General features: G+C 52.5%; 1 protein-coding gene across 1 annotated transcript; it reads right to left on the bottom strand.

Moving 5' to 3' along the window:
• Window positions 1-919: 919 nt before the first annotated feature.
• GRSF1 (G-rich RNA sequence binding factor 1) lies at window positions 920-8,171 on the bottom strand. Its single transcript, XM_054392323.1, has 10 exons — window positions 7,986-8,171; window positions 7,347-7,497; window positions 5,808-5,963; window positions 4,776-4,916; window positions 3,721-3,850; window positions 3,346-3,479; window positions 3,106-3,230; window positions 2,497-2,632; window positions 2,032-2,114; window positions 920-1,027 (listed from the first exon to the last, which is right to left on the bottom strand). The coding sequence occupies exons 1-9, from the start codon at window positions 8,169-8,171 to the stop codon at window positions 2,053-2,055; spliced, it is 1,221 nt and encodes a 406-aa protein (XP_054248298.1). The 3' UTR covers window positions 920-1,027; window positions 2,032-2,052.
• Between the last annotated feature and the right edge of the window lie 5,995 nt (window positions 8,172-14,166).

Here is a 14,166-nt window from a genome sequence, read left to right as displayed (position 1 = left end):
TGCCTGCTACTGCTGGGTGTGTGCTGGAAACCTTCCCAGCACCTTGGCTCAGGTCCTGCCAGGCTAGGGGTTGGGCACTAGGATGGGGGGACAGAGGGGAGCAGAGGGCAGATTTCCTGATGTCCACTTTGTTGCACACAACAATAAAAACTTGGTCATCTGTCTTTGGTGTCTCAAGTGGTCATTCTATCAACTGTGTGCATGGAAAGCATTTCCAGCTGCTAACGGGTGGGGGGTAGGTGCAGAGGAAGCAGTGTGGAGGAGGGAGGTGGTTTTGGTTATAGGATCACAGAACTGTTTGGGTTGGAAAAGCCCTCAAAGATCATCAAGTCCAACCTGCAACCCAATACCACCCTGGGCCCAACTGCCATGGTCCCATTGTTTCTTGGGCCCAGCCAGCGATGGGGACTCCACCACCTCCCTCTGCAGCCTGTGCCAATCCCTGACCACTCTTTGCAGCAAAGAAATTTTTCCTCCTCTCCAACCTAACCTTCCCCTGGCACAATTTCAGGCCTTTTTCTCTCCTATCACCTGATCCTAGGGACAAGAGACCAACACTCACCTGGCTCCAACCTCCTTTCAGAGAGTTGCAGTCTCCCCTCAGCCTCCTCTTCTCCACACTAACCAGCCCCACTTTCCCCTCAGCTGCTCCTCCCCAGCCCTGTTCTCCAGATCCTTCCCCAGCTGGGTTGCCCTTCTCTGGACACACTCCAGCCCCTCAGTGTCCCCAAACTTTCCTACACATGTAGCCTGCTGAGGTCTGTGTGAGGAGCTGAGGTCGCTCCATGGCGTCACCCACCAGTAGCGGTGTGGTCAATGCTCTGTGCACCACCACACACCTTCAGGTCAGAGCAGCTCCATCCCACCACGTTTGCTGCCCCTCCAGCTCTGCAAGAGGCTCTGTACAGAGTAAGTCAACATCATTTATTAGAGGCTCTCACACAGTGCAAAGCCAGCATGTCCAGCTCATCCTGGAGCCTGCACAGCACCAGCCGCTCGCCAGCCCCACGGAATGTCTTCACCTGGCCTAGAGGGAAGAGACACAAACCTCAGACTGCCAGCATGGAAGGGACCCCAAAGCTCATCTGCTCTGTCCTGAAATCACCACCTGGCTGCAGCTCTGTGCTTCCCTCATCCTCAGGCACCACTGCTGCCCTCTGAAGTGCTGCCCAACAGCAGAATTTGCAGGACTACAAGATCTGACTCACCAGGTGGGACACTGGTGGGGAAGGGGGACTGCCCCCCACACACATGGGGTGGGAGAGGGGTTCAGTTTTGCTGTTTCTGCACCAAGGAGGCTGCATGGGATGGAGGCTGCAGCTGAGTGCATGTTTTGGACCTGCCCCAAGAGCTTATCCCTGGCCTGGATCACACCCAGGGCTGCAGCCGGTGGCAGCAGGGGCAGGATCTCAGGGAGCACTTTCAGAAGGGAGTTATGGAAGAAGAAGTTGGCCAAGAACTTTCTTAAAGGGCACACACCAGAAACATGAGAGCCTGGTGGCACTGAGCCCAGGCTGAGCACCAGACATGGCTGTGCAGGGATGGACACAACAAAAATCACCTGTAGAACATCCCTTTGTCCAGCTCCAGCCCTTGGAGGTGGCAGCAACACAGCCCTGTCCCCAGCCAGACCCACCCCACACCTGTGGAAAGCATTCATGGATTGATGGAATGGGTTGGGTTGAAAGAGACCTTCAAGATCATCCAGTTCCAGCCCCCTTGCCATGGGCAGGGACACCTCCCACCAGCCCAGGTTGCTCAAGGCCATGGTTTCTCTTCTACACCAGGGAATCCAACCCCATCACAGCAGCAGTTTTAAACAGAGGAGGACAATGAAGCTCTCCTGCAAGCTGCTGCCCCTCTGCCACAGGACTTCCAGCCCATGGGAGCTGGATTTGCAGGCCAGAAGGTCCAGGTATGAGCCCCTTCAGCCACTCCCAGTCAGTCTTTAAGCTTGCTGGAATCCAGTGTCAGAAGCAGCAAGCCTGAGGCAGGTGCTGCCAGAGCTGGAGGAGAGAAAGCTGCACTCACCAAACCTGAGCTGGGCCCCTGTCACTGGCAGCTTCCCTTTGCCTTTGGATGTTGGTTCAGGAACAGCTGCACAGCACTGCACCCTGGGGAGCAAGGGCAGAGAGGGGGCATGTGGTCAGTGACTGCTCGGGGGGGTATCTCCTTTTTGTCCTGACACAAAGCTCAGGCCACACAACAGCTGAACTGGAAGCCTCCATTCCAGATCCCCTTTGGCACAGGGTGTCAGCAGCAGCGTCACAAGCTGGCCCCAGCCACCCAAGGAGCTGAGGTTCAGGGTTTAGATTCATAGAACGGGTTGGGTTGGAAGTGATCTTCAAGATCACCCAGTTCCAACCCCTTGCCATGGGCAGGGACACCTCCCACCAGCTCAGCTTGCTCAAGGCCTCATCCAATCTGGCTTTGAACGCCTCCAGGGAGGGGACATCCACAGCCTCCCTGGTTGAGACCTCCCTCCTCTGTGCTTACCTAGGTGTGACCCCTCCTTGGCCATGGCTGCAACTGAATCCTCATGGCTCTCAAAATATACTTCTGCTTCTCCTGTGGCTTCTCCATGGGAGTTGTATTCCACCATGATCCTGGTGGGCTTCAGAGGAGCAAAAAACTGGAAAAGGTGGGGAAAAAGAGAGTTTGGTGAGAAAGAAACAACAGCAGAGTGGTGCTGCTCCTGAGAAACCTGCTGGTTTCTCTCACAGAGTCTGCCCAGCTATGGGGGAGTTTGAGGTTTGGGGTAGCAAAACATTGAGGGGTTGGACTCAATGATTATCTCCAGAATTCCCTTCCAACCCCTGCCATCCTATGTCCATGGTAGTCTTAGGCTGCCCTCAATGATCTTAGAGGTCTTTTCCAACCAAAACAATTCTATGATTCTTATTTCTGAAGGTGAGCACATGGCTGCTGTGCCCACAAGGCCATGGACACCCTGGGGAGCCTGGGACCCTCAGCAAGCTCCGAGTTCCAAACACCTTCAGCCTGAAGCCACCGAGATAAACTCAAACCTGAGGTCATCTCAGCTGTCACCATCAATTGAGGGCTTGTGCTGGTAAGGAGCAGTGAATTCTGTTGATGGTTACTCACATTTATGATGTCCTGGGCACTGGTTTGGGTGGGAAACCCTCTTATGTGCACGAAGTGCAGCGGTGATGAGACACTGCCAGATTCTACAGCCTGCCTGCAGCTCTCTGCTCCTTCCCTGCCCAGTTCTGAGGAGGAAGAACACATCATTAGCACTCACAACCAGCACCTCCCTCACAGGAAGCCGCAGCCAGCCAGGGCAGGAGGAAGGGCCCCCAAAGAGCAGGCAGAGCAGGGACTCACTGTGCTCTCTTTCAGCGTCTCCTGTGTGGCTCAGCCGCCTCTCCCCAAACACAGGCTCGGGTTCCCTCCTCTCCCTGTCGTAGGCCATGTGCTTCTGCATGCTGTGCTTCCTGCTCACATACACCTCGATGTACCTGCAGGTGAAAGGAGAAGCTGACCTGGGAGATGATGAGGGGAGACTTTGGCTGGAGATGAAATTCTTGGCAGTGAAGGTGGGGAGACACTGGAGCAGGTTGCCCAAGGAAGTTGTGGATGCGCCCCCCCTGAAGATGTTCAAGGCCAGGCTGTTTCAGCTGGCCAGAAGCAAGCTGCAAGTCACCCAGGATGCTTCACAACAGGTTCTCCTAGCCTGGTGGACCTCCATGAAGCACCTACCTGCTTCCCATATATTCCCTGTGCCGGAGCAGGGCTTTAGCTGCCATGTCAGGAGCTGCAAACTGCACAAAGGCTTCTCCTGTTCTTCTTTCTCCCCGGTAAATGAAAACTATGTCGGTTATTTTTAAACCTATAGAAGAGAGGGGAGGAAAAAAGGCATTTAAGTTGTCAGGAACCTGGGTCTTAGCTCAGAGACATCTTTTTCCATGCTCTTTTGGGTTTTGAGGAGTTAATTGGACAGTTAAATAGCTCTGAAACAACTCTCATGCTGGCCTAGCTACCTGTTCTATTTAACTCCACCTCATTTGCTTTATTTTCACAAAAGGCTTCATCACTAACAGTCAATCAACCTGAGGCTTTAACTATGGGAAGAAGTGAATCCACCTTCCAGACATGAAGGAGGTCCAGAGCACAGATCATCTTGACATTTTCTCTTATTATGGTGATTTTCCCCCCCCCATCTCTGTGTAGCACTTGGCTCAGCTGAACTGGAGCAGTGAAATTCCACAAGCATGAACAAGCCAGTCACAGAATCACAGCATCTTAGGGGTTGGAAGGGACCACTAGAAATCATCCAGTCTAGCCCCCAGTCATTATCATCAAACCTGCTGCTAAGAGGTTTATGTGATCTGGCTGTCTTGAGTGGAGAGCTGCATTGAGCCACTCTGCATTCACTGTGCTCTACCTTCCAGGCATTTTGTCCCTCTCTTAACTTTGCCAAATGACAAACTGGTAGCAACCCAATCGCATACAGCAGGATCCAGGTCCCTTCCCCTTGGTTCCCAAAAAAACCAGGATCCAGGTCCCTTCCCCTTGATCCCCAAAGAAGAGTGCTGCAAGTCCTGACCCTAGGTTAGACCCGCAGAACTCAAAGGTGCAAGAAAACCTTGCAGCTAAAAGCTGGCTCAGAAAGCCTCAGTTGCTCCCAGCTTCCTTACACTGCTGAAAGGTGTTCAAGGCTGTTCCTCTTGCTCAGGGAAGCAGCCACCTGTCCAAGCATCAGCTTGGAGAAGTAAACACCTCACAACCGAAGAGCACAGACCAGGCTGAGTTACCTGAGAAGAAATCTGCTATGTCCTCCTCAGTGGAGCTGAAGGGAAGGCCTCTGAGCAGCACAACTCCATCGTTTATGGCTTGGGATTCATTGTGCAGGCTCCGCAGCAAGCTCTCCACATCGCTGTCGTGGACCTCAAAGACTGCAAGGGAGCACAGAGCAGCTTTTCCCTCACAGCACTCTGCAGGTGGCACTCTGCAGGCATTCTTCTAAAGCAGGACTTAACTGTTGTGTTTCTTTCCCCAGACCACACTCCTTGCTCCTGCAATGGTGCCCCTCACTGCACGCAGTGTTCTGCTTTTCCTGCTCAGCATAGGAATCACAGAATCCTAGAATGGCTCACGTTGGAAGGGACCTCAGAGCTCCTCTACTCCAACCCCTTGTCATGAGCAGGGACACCTCTCAACCAGACTCAGCTGCTCAAGGCCTCATCCAACCTGGCCTTGAACACCCCCAGGGAGAAGGCAGCTACAACCTCCCTGGGCAACCTGTTCCAGAGTCTCACCACCCTGCTACTGAAGAACTTCTTCCTAAGCTCCAGCCTGACCCTGCTCTCCCTCAGCTTCAAACCATTCACCCTCATCCTGATGCTAGACACCTCTGAGAAAAATCCCTCTGCAGCCTTCCTGTAGCATCCCTTCAGCTATTGGAAGGCAGCTCTAAGTCCCCCTGGAGTCTCCTCTTCTCCAGGCTGCACACCCCCAGCTCCCTCAGCCTGTCCTCATGGCAGAGGTGCTCCAGCCATTGGAGCATCTTTGTGGCCTCCTCTGGACTTGCTCCAACAGCTCTCTGGTTTAGTTTTCTGCTCTGTACCACATCTGCCCCAACCACACCAGCCTGCTTTATTATTCAAGCAGTTCATGGAATGCCAGTTTGGAAGAGGTCCTCAGGATCCTGAGGTCCAACCTTTCTAGGTGATGGTGGAGTTGGTATGAGCTGGCCCAGCAGCCTGTCAAGCTGAGGCTTATTTTGCCATCCTTATTTCTTCTAGCAGGAGGCCTCTGCAAGGGAAGCAGTGGTGTGTCAGACTCACCCTTCACGTAGCGTGGGCCCATGTATCTGAGGTGCTTCTCCAAGGCTCTCTGGACATCTGCTTTGGACTCCAGCTCGATCAAGGCGTCCCCCCTGCGCCTCCCATCCCTGTTTAAGAGGAAGTGGATCCCGTTCTCACCGTTTCGAATTCTACAGCCTGGAAACCAAGGAACACAGGACACAGAAACTGCACCACACCTGGGGCTCCACTGCTCAGAGGAAAGCTGAACATCCTGCACTCAGCTGCCCCCCTCAGCAGCACAAAATGCTGCCTTCAAATGAGGGACACTCCTGTTTCTAACCTTTAACACACAATGCCTAGCACAGGCAAGGAACTGGTTTGACTTCTGTTAACTTTCACAGCTGTACAAGTGGATTATTAGAGATCAGGAAAAATTTCTTTGCTGCAAGACTGGTCAGGGATTGGAACAGGCTGTCCAGGGAGGTGGTGGAGTCCCTGGAGGTGTTCAAGAAACCTGTGGCCATGGCACTTGGGGACATGGTAGTTGAGGTCTCATCCGTGGAGATACTCAAGGTCAGGCTGGACAAGGCTCTGGGCAACCTGATCTAGTGGAGGATGTCCCTGCTGACTGCAGGGGGGGTGGACTGGATGAGATTTGGAGGTCCCTTTCAACCCAAACTATTCCATGATTCCATGGTTTAGTGGCCATGGTGGTGCTGGGTTGATGGTTGGACTAGGTGATCTTAGAGGCCTTGTCCAACTGAAACAACTCTGATACATTCTCATGTTGTTGGTAAACTGTCTGAGTTACCTGAAATCAAGAACAAATGCTACCTCCTTTCTCTCTCTATGTCTACAATCTGCCTGCTCTATCTTCCTCTGCCCTAGGGCTTCAAACTGATTTAATTTCAATGACCAAACCATTAAAAAACTAGGACCTGATCTCCAGTCTACTCTGGAAGGATGGATCATAACATTGAAGTGTGGAGAGAAGGTATATACAGGCTTTAATCAGGATTAGAAAGCAACACTGAAGTTTAAATTAGTAAGTAAAAAACACTCCAGTTTGTTTAAAACAGGAAAGCTGGGGGGAAAGGCAACCATAGAATCGTTTGGGTTGGAAAAGACCTCTAAGATCCTTGAGTCAACCCCTCAACCCACCACCACCACAGCCATCAAACCATGTCCCCAGTGCTATTTCTTGAACACCTCCAGGGATAGGGGCTCCACTGCCTCCCTGGGCAGCCTGTTCCAGTGCTTGAATAATGGTCTTTAAAGGAAGAGAATGGTCCTTAAAGGCATATAATGGTCTTTAAAGGAACCACTTCCAACTGGAATGTCTTTACTGTGGCAACACGGACTAAGAAGGGAAAAACTTAATCATATAAATGGAAAATGTCATGAGTTTCTAGTCAGTGTCCAGCAGTTTGGAAGTTGATTTCTATGTGTAAATCATGAACGATTTTGCAGCCATATTAAGAACTCCTCTTTGGTTACTGATCTTTGTTAACTAAGTGTTAACTACTGTGTTCACTAACAGCAGACTGCGCAGTTATGGAGGAAAATAAACTCTCATACTATCAAAAAAGGTAAGCACGTCTTCCTCGGTGCAGGAGAAGGGGAATCCTTGTGCCCTGATGAGAAAGACATTGTCACTGACTTCCTTGGCCGACTGTGGTTCCTGCTCCTGCTCCGAGAGGTGACCTTCCTGGGACGACGCATCTGTGATCTGTCACCAGAAAGGAACAACAACAAAGAAACCCAAATTAAGAGGTGGCAGCGCTCAGCTTTCAGCCGTGGTACCCACCGACGTTCAGCTCTGCAGGCAAGCGCACGGTCACTGGGCCCGGCACGACATGCGGAGGGAAAGGGCAGGGCGGAGCAAGGACAAGCGGCTGGTACCCATGGCGCTGCCGGTGCCCATGGCGCTGCCGGTGCCCATGGCGCGGGCGGCAGCCGCCTTCCCGCTGCTGGCGGGCACCCGGCCGCGGGGCTCCGCCGTGCCCCGCCGTGCCGGGGCTGGCCCTGCCCGCCGCCCCTGTCACACTCGTCCCCCGGCCCGGCTGGGCGGGCCACCCGCCCTCAGGCCGCAGAACCGCGGCGGCGGGGGCCGGCCCGGCTCCCGCGCAGGCTGCAGCCGCGCCTGCCGCAGCTCGGTGCCGGCGGGGTCCCGGCCGAGTGCCCCCGCAGCACCGTGCCGCCATCTTGGGCCCCTACCTGGCTATAGCTGCGGAGGGCAGCGCAGAGCGGGGCGGGAGCCCGCGGCGGCGTCCCGAGGGCTGAGGAGGAGGCGGCGCTGGGAAGGCGGCGGGCGGGCGGCAGGCACAGGCAGGGCGGCAGCGGCGGCCGGCGGCCCAGCACAAGGGCGGCCAGGCCGCGGCGTGCTGCGGCGACCGCGGCCATGGGCGACAGGCGGGGGCTCGGGGGCTCCGCCTCCCCTTCCCAGGAGGCGGCGGCGGCGGGAAGCGCCTCCTGCGCTCCGCACTCCGCTTCCTGGGGGCGCGGAGCGGGAGCAGAGTGGCTGCAAACTGCCCGGTGGGAAAAGATGAGCCAGCGTGTGCCCAGCTGGTCCAGAAGGCCACCAGCATCCTGGTCTGGATCAGCAGTGATGTGGCCAGCAGGAGCAGGGCAGGGATCGTGCCCCTGGACTGGGCACTGGTGAGGCCGCACCTCGAATTCTGGGTTCGGTTCTGGGCCCCGCGCTCCAAGAAGGACAGTGAGGGGCTGGAGAGTGTCCAGAGAAGGGCAGCGAAGCCAGTGAAGAGTCTGGAGAGGAGTGGCAAAGGGATCTGGGGTTGTTTGGTCTGCAGAAGAGGAGGCTGAAGGGAGACCTCATTGCTCTCTACAGCTTCCTGAACAGCCTGGTGTTGGTCACCCAGAAAGCAAGTGACAGGACAAAAGGAAATGGCCTCAAGTTGCACCAGGGGAGGTTTAGGTTGGACATGTGGAGCAATGCTTTCCCCAAAAGGGCAGCAGTGGAGCCCTCATCCCGAGAGGCATCGAAAAGCCACGGAGATGTGGTGCTGAGCGACATGGTTTAGTGGTGACCTGGCAGTGCTGGGTTAGGGGTTGGACTGGATGACGTTAAAGGTCTCTTCTACACCCAAAGAATCTTCTGTGATTCTACTCATCCGTTTGCTCAGGCCACAGCTGCTGTTTCCCAACTCAGAGAGCTCCAGATGTGACAGGAGGGGGGGCAACGATTCGGCCAGCGAGGGGGAAAGCGGCAGGGATAGCGGCGGGGTGGTCTCCAGGACTGCTGAGCCGAGCAGGGGGCGTTCGAGCTCTGCCAGAAACGGGTTGTAAATGAACAGATGGTTGTTAGCTGGCACATTTGAGCAGGGACGTTCAGGGATTCTTGGTAAGTTTTTACTGCTCTATGCTCATTTACGGTTGCTGTCACCACTAACCTATATATACATAGATACATTGTTTTTTGGTTATTTTTATTAAACAGAAGACCCCCAGGGCATATTTGCAGTGTAAAGATTTAATTCAGATTTAAGTACGATGACCCTTTTACACCCCTTTGCTGGCTGCTTTCATCAGGGAGCTCATTTTGTCCCCTCACTGCCATCCTAACTGAACTGGCTGAACCTGTTTGTGAGGAACACTCCTCTCAGGTGATCTGGAGAAACAGTCCTGCTCTTACTGCTGCATCCCAGAAGGAAAAGGGGGAAGAGCCAGCACTAGCTTCTAAGTGCACACATGGGGAAGGTAGGTCGTGCTGAACCCAGAGGAAAACTGCTTAGGATGAAGCAAAATGAGTAGGAGGATAAAAGGCAAGGAAAAAAAATCCCAAACCAACAATGGAGGAAGCCAAAGGAGTCTGGAGGCTCAGAACCATAGTACTGAGGAAGGTGTCTCAAACCAGTCTTGGCATATGGACCCCAGTGTCAGGAAGATGGTGACCTGAAGGGATCCTACAGGAAGGTTGGAAAGGAATTTTTCATAAGGGTGTCTAGAGACAGGACAAGGACGAATGGTTTGAAGCTGAGGGAGAGCAGGGTTAGTCTGGATCTAAGGAAGAAGTTCTTCAATGAGAGGGTGGTAAGACTCTGGAACAGTTGCCCAGAATGGTTGTGGATGCCCTGTCCCTGGAGGTATTTAAGTCAGGTTGGATGAGGCCTTGGGAGACCACGTGTAGTTGAGAGGTGTCACTGTCTGTGGTGGGAGGGTTGGAGTAGATGGTCTCTGAGGTCCCTTCCAACCTGAGCCATTCTGTGATTCTGGGACAAGGATCCTGTAGTTGAAGTCTCACTTGGGATTGCCAAGTGAGAGTTGCAATCTCTTGCTGTTGCAAACTACCACCCAAAATGCAGCCTTGGGCTTTTCAACAGAAGCCCTTCAGCTTGTAGTTTGCAATACTGGCAACCATGAAGTTCTCAGAAGCCTTGAATGTTTCTTATCACTGTTTAGAAAGTACTAACAAGCTGTTTTCTGTCATCTTTTGCTTTTATGAACTGCTTTCTTGCAACAAACTTTCAGCTGACAGATGGCTACCTTGATCCTAGCACAGTCCCTTGGCAGCAGTGCTCTCAGCTCTGCAGTTTTCAAGGCAAATCACACATTACACAGATTTTCGAAGGAATGTTGACCTCAGTGCTGGAGTGGTTCACATTCCAGTTTTTCATAGTCTGCATGTCAGGTTTCTTTTCAAAACTTTCTTTAAACAAGCAAGCAAAGTTTACAGGAGAACAAAAATAACTGCAGGAATTCATCTTGACCACTTATCTTTATCTGGATTAGCCTGGTGGCTTTAAGTGAATAAGCAGATCCCTGAATCCTGTGGACCAAGGGAATGTTATGTGCATTCCTCTCCTGTGAGCCCAGCAGGATGCATGGAAGAGTCTCTGTAAGAGGTACACATTTTCCACCCACTTTTCCTTTGTTTTTTTTGCTTTCCAAGTGCAGTAGAAAATGTCCCACTGCTGTTTGTCCTGCAGCTTGCCAGCCTGTGTGAGTTACCTTTAGAGGGCACCACTCTGTTGGACATCTTCTGGCTTTTCAGTTTTCCAGGAATCTCAGAGCCTCCTGAGTAAATGAGAAGGATCAAAGGTGCTGCACCTATGATGGGGGGGAGGCAGGGGAAGTCATCCTAGGAGAAAGGAACTTGCACTGAAGGCAACCAAGGACTGGCTGCATTTATTACTCTTTCTACAGAGCTGCTGAGTTGTGCTCTCCCAGCTCCAGAATTAGGGTGACTCTGGGGACCACTAATAACCTCATAATTCCTGTAATTTCCTTCTGTGTGGCATTTTTTTGTTGACAATAATTACAAGTACATACCCCACTACTTAGATGTTGAGTCCTTAGATGAACATACCCTAACTACTTAGATATTTCACTTACAACCCAAATCCCTTAATGCACAAACAACTACCCAGTTAAGAAATTGATGGATGCTGTTGGTTTAATCTAGCATGTGAGGGCTTGTTGTGATAGGATGAGAGGGAATGGATTGAAGCTTGAAGAGGGGAGATTGAGACTGGAGATTAGGAAGAAATCCTTTGCAGTGAGGGTGCTGAGACACTGGAACAGGTTGCCCAGGGAGGTTGTGGATTTCCCCTCCCTGGAGGTGTTCAAGGCCAGGTTGGATGAGGCCTTGAGCAAGCTGTGCTGGTGGGAGGTGTCCCTGCCCATGGCAGGGAGTGGAGCTGGGTGATTTTTAAGGTCCCTTCCAACCCAACTCATTCTCTGACTCTATGGGAATGCTTGCAGAGCATGGTGTTTACAGACTGTATTATTTATATCTCCAAACAAAATGTTGTTTCCTGTTTGTTGTCTACCTGATAAGACACATCAGAAGTTTTTTGCTGTTAATCTCTGAGCATTTTCTCAGCCCCGAATGTTCTGTCTTTACCGAGCCGTGCCGCAAAAAAAAAAAGCTGGAAACTTCAGAACTGAAGCACTCTGTCAGCTGGAGGGCCCTTTCAGAGCCATTCTTGGAGCTCTCCAGTGTCATGGCTAAGCCAAAGTGACAGCGGTGAGGCCACTGGTGCACTCACTCTGCCTTTCCTGGAGCGACGCTTGGGCTCTTATGTAAGACTGCAGCACGCTGCCAGCCCCTTGGATCAGGCAGCATCTGAAGCCAGCACTTCAAGTGACCCTTGGCCATCCCAAAGAGCCCAACGTGAATGTGAGACATCAAATGTACACATTACGTAACCACTTCTCCTCACAGCTACCCTGGCCAAGTGTTTCCTGCTGGCTGCTGCAGGAACAGACTTTTAATTTTAACTTGCCACTAAAATAAACCCGGGCGGTGGGTAGAAGGAAGCGTATGGGTGGCACCAGGGGAGGGAGGTTATTCGTAGTCCCAATGTGAATGTGCCAAAAACGATGAGCAATGGTTTAGACAGAGTTTGATTTACATGGCCAACTTAAGCTGACAGCCTTAAAAGGTGCCCTGAGACCCATTTCATGCCTGTGTTTTTTGCTAATAACAGCCAAAAGGAAAATTGCCAACGTCATGAAATGCTTTTTAATGACACCTTTGCTGCTCTGTACAAGGCTTGGATTTCAAAGTGGCCTAGAGTCGTTTTAATTTACTGACCTGGCATTCTGACTTGGTCTGAAGGACAGAGCCAGGAAAGCAGGAACTGCAGTTTCAGCAGTTAGAAAGGTGAGGGAAGCAGGTCACTGTCAGTGTGGCCACACAGGGCAAGATTTCTGCGCCTCCTGCGCTGTGCAGAAAGGTAACGCTGCCAGAGGCTGCAGCGAGTCTCCTTCTGCTGAACTTGCCTGATAAATCTGAAAGCCATCAGGTTTTCATCTGGCCTACCTGCATCACTGTGACCTTTGTGGGGTTGCCAGGGCTTGCAGAATCCCCTTGAGGCAGGAGGCAATCTCTGGGGGTTGTGCTGCTTGTCCTGTCCCCTCTCCAAAGTCCAGCTGGCTTCTTACTGACCTAAACAGAGGCAGATTGTCAGAAGAAGTTACAGCCTGGGGTTGTAATTTTTTGCCACTTGGATGTGGCTAAGTCTACAGTGGGGTGTGTGCTCCTTGTTTGCTGTGAATATATTTTGTCTTGAAGCATTCTGGATTCTGTTGTATATGTTCTATGGGAAACAAAGATAGATACTGATGGTGACAAACCCCCAGACTAAGGGCATTGTTCCTGGTTCAGGATCAGGAGGTAGAGATTCCCAAAGCACAATCCCCAGACCCCAAAAGCACAGCCTGCAGCTGTCATCTGGGCTGTTTGGCATCTGTAATGCACTGCAGAGCTTTGGTGTGTGCTTTGTAGAAGAGTCCTCTTGCCTGGGGAAGAGCACATTGTGTGATCTTTGTTGCTAGCAAAGATGTGACAGTGAAATTTCCTGCTGAAATGATTCTGCTGTGTGTTAGATTTCCACAGACAGGGAGACAGGCAGGTTTTAACTGTGCTCACACAAAGTGAGGTGATTCAGGACAGGCCTGCCAAGGGTTTGTAAGTAAAACCAAGAGCTGGTAAGAACATCTGGGTGGGATTTTTTTTTCACCTCCGCAGTTTGCAAACTGTGGGAGGTGTCCCTGCCCATGGCAGTGTGGTTGGAACTAGATGATCTTGAAGGTCCCTCCAAACCCAAACCACTCTGTGGTTCTTGAAATGCCAGTTAAAAAAAAACTCTCTATACTTTTTTTATGCCCATGATGGCTATCTGTGGGTTGGGTACCTGAACCCTTTTGTCGTGAACCTGCAGAATGAGGACAGCCTGCCCGAGGAAGCCTGGATAGCATCAATTATGAAACACTAGGATGTTTTTAGTCCCTGACGTGACATGCTAAAGCAAAGTGAACTTCTTTGTATCTCTGCCCTGCAGGCTTGCTCCACAGGAGGCTGTTTGGGTAGGAGAGGGAGGAATACTAGCAGGCAGCTCTGTCACTCAGGCACTTTTCATAGGCAACTACAGGGATTTCACAGCCAGAACTACCTAAAAAACTGTCACAGGCGTTTATGTGATATCAGTGCCCAAGAAAAATTGCCCAGTGACAGCTGAGGCCTAGCGTGGTGCAGAGGTTTACCTGAGGACAGAGGCTGAACCCTGCTCTCTGTCCCCTTCGGCTCACCCAGGGCTGAGGGAGAGGCCTCCAGGCAGCCCCGTGCTGCCCCTGGGACAGAGGGCGGTGCTCAGGGTGTCCGGCGGTGCTCGGGGTGCCCGGGGGATTCCCGAGGCGTGGAAGCGGCCATCTGGAGGGACAGGGAAGGCTGATTTCGAGGGAAGCCCGAGGGGAAAGGGCGCGGGAGGGCTTTAAAGGGGGGACACGGAGACACCCGAGGGGAAAACGAGTGTGTCTGAGGGGAGAGGTCCGACGGGCCAGGGGCTCTTTAAGGGGAGGAGGAGAGTTGTGCCTGGGGACAAGAGGCCACCGGCTGCTGGGAGCGCTGTCGGCGGGAGGCGGCCGGCCGTAGGCC

The sequence above is a fragment of the Indicator indicator genome, chromosome 25 (assembly GCF_027791375.1).
Source record: "Indicator indicator isolate 239-I01 chromosome 25, UM_Iind_1.1, whole genome shotgun sequence".
NCBI lineage: Eukaryota > Metazoa > Chordata > Aves > Piciformes > Indicatoridae > Indicator > Indicator indicator.
This window is presented reverse-complemented; position numbering and strand designations above follow the sequence as displayed.

Bases quoted from the DNA above. Each gene is read 5' to 3' on its own strand.
- GRSF1 (XM_054392323.1), bottom strand. From the start codon at position 8,171: ATGGCCGCGGTCGCCGCAGCACGCCGCGGCCTGGCCGCCCTTGTGCTG. The intron at 5,964-7,346 runs GTATGAGAGTTT...CTTGGTTTCCAG, and splicing joins CGTGCTTACCTTTTTTGATA to GCTGTAGAATTCGAAACGGT. The intron at 3,231-3,345 runs GTGAGTCCCTGC...CTTCCTCCTCAG, and splicing joins AGACGCTGAAAGAGAGCACA to AACTGGGCAGGGAAGGAGCA.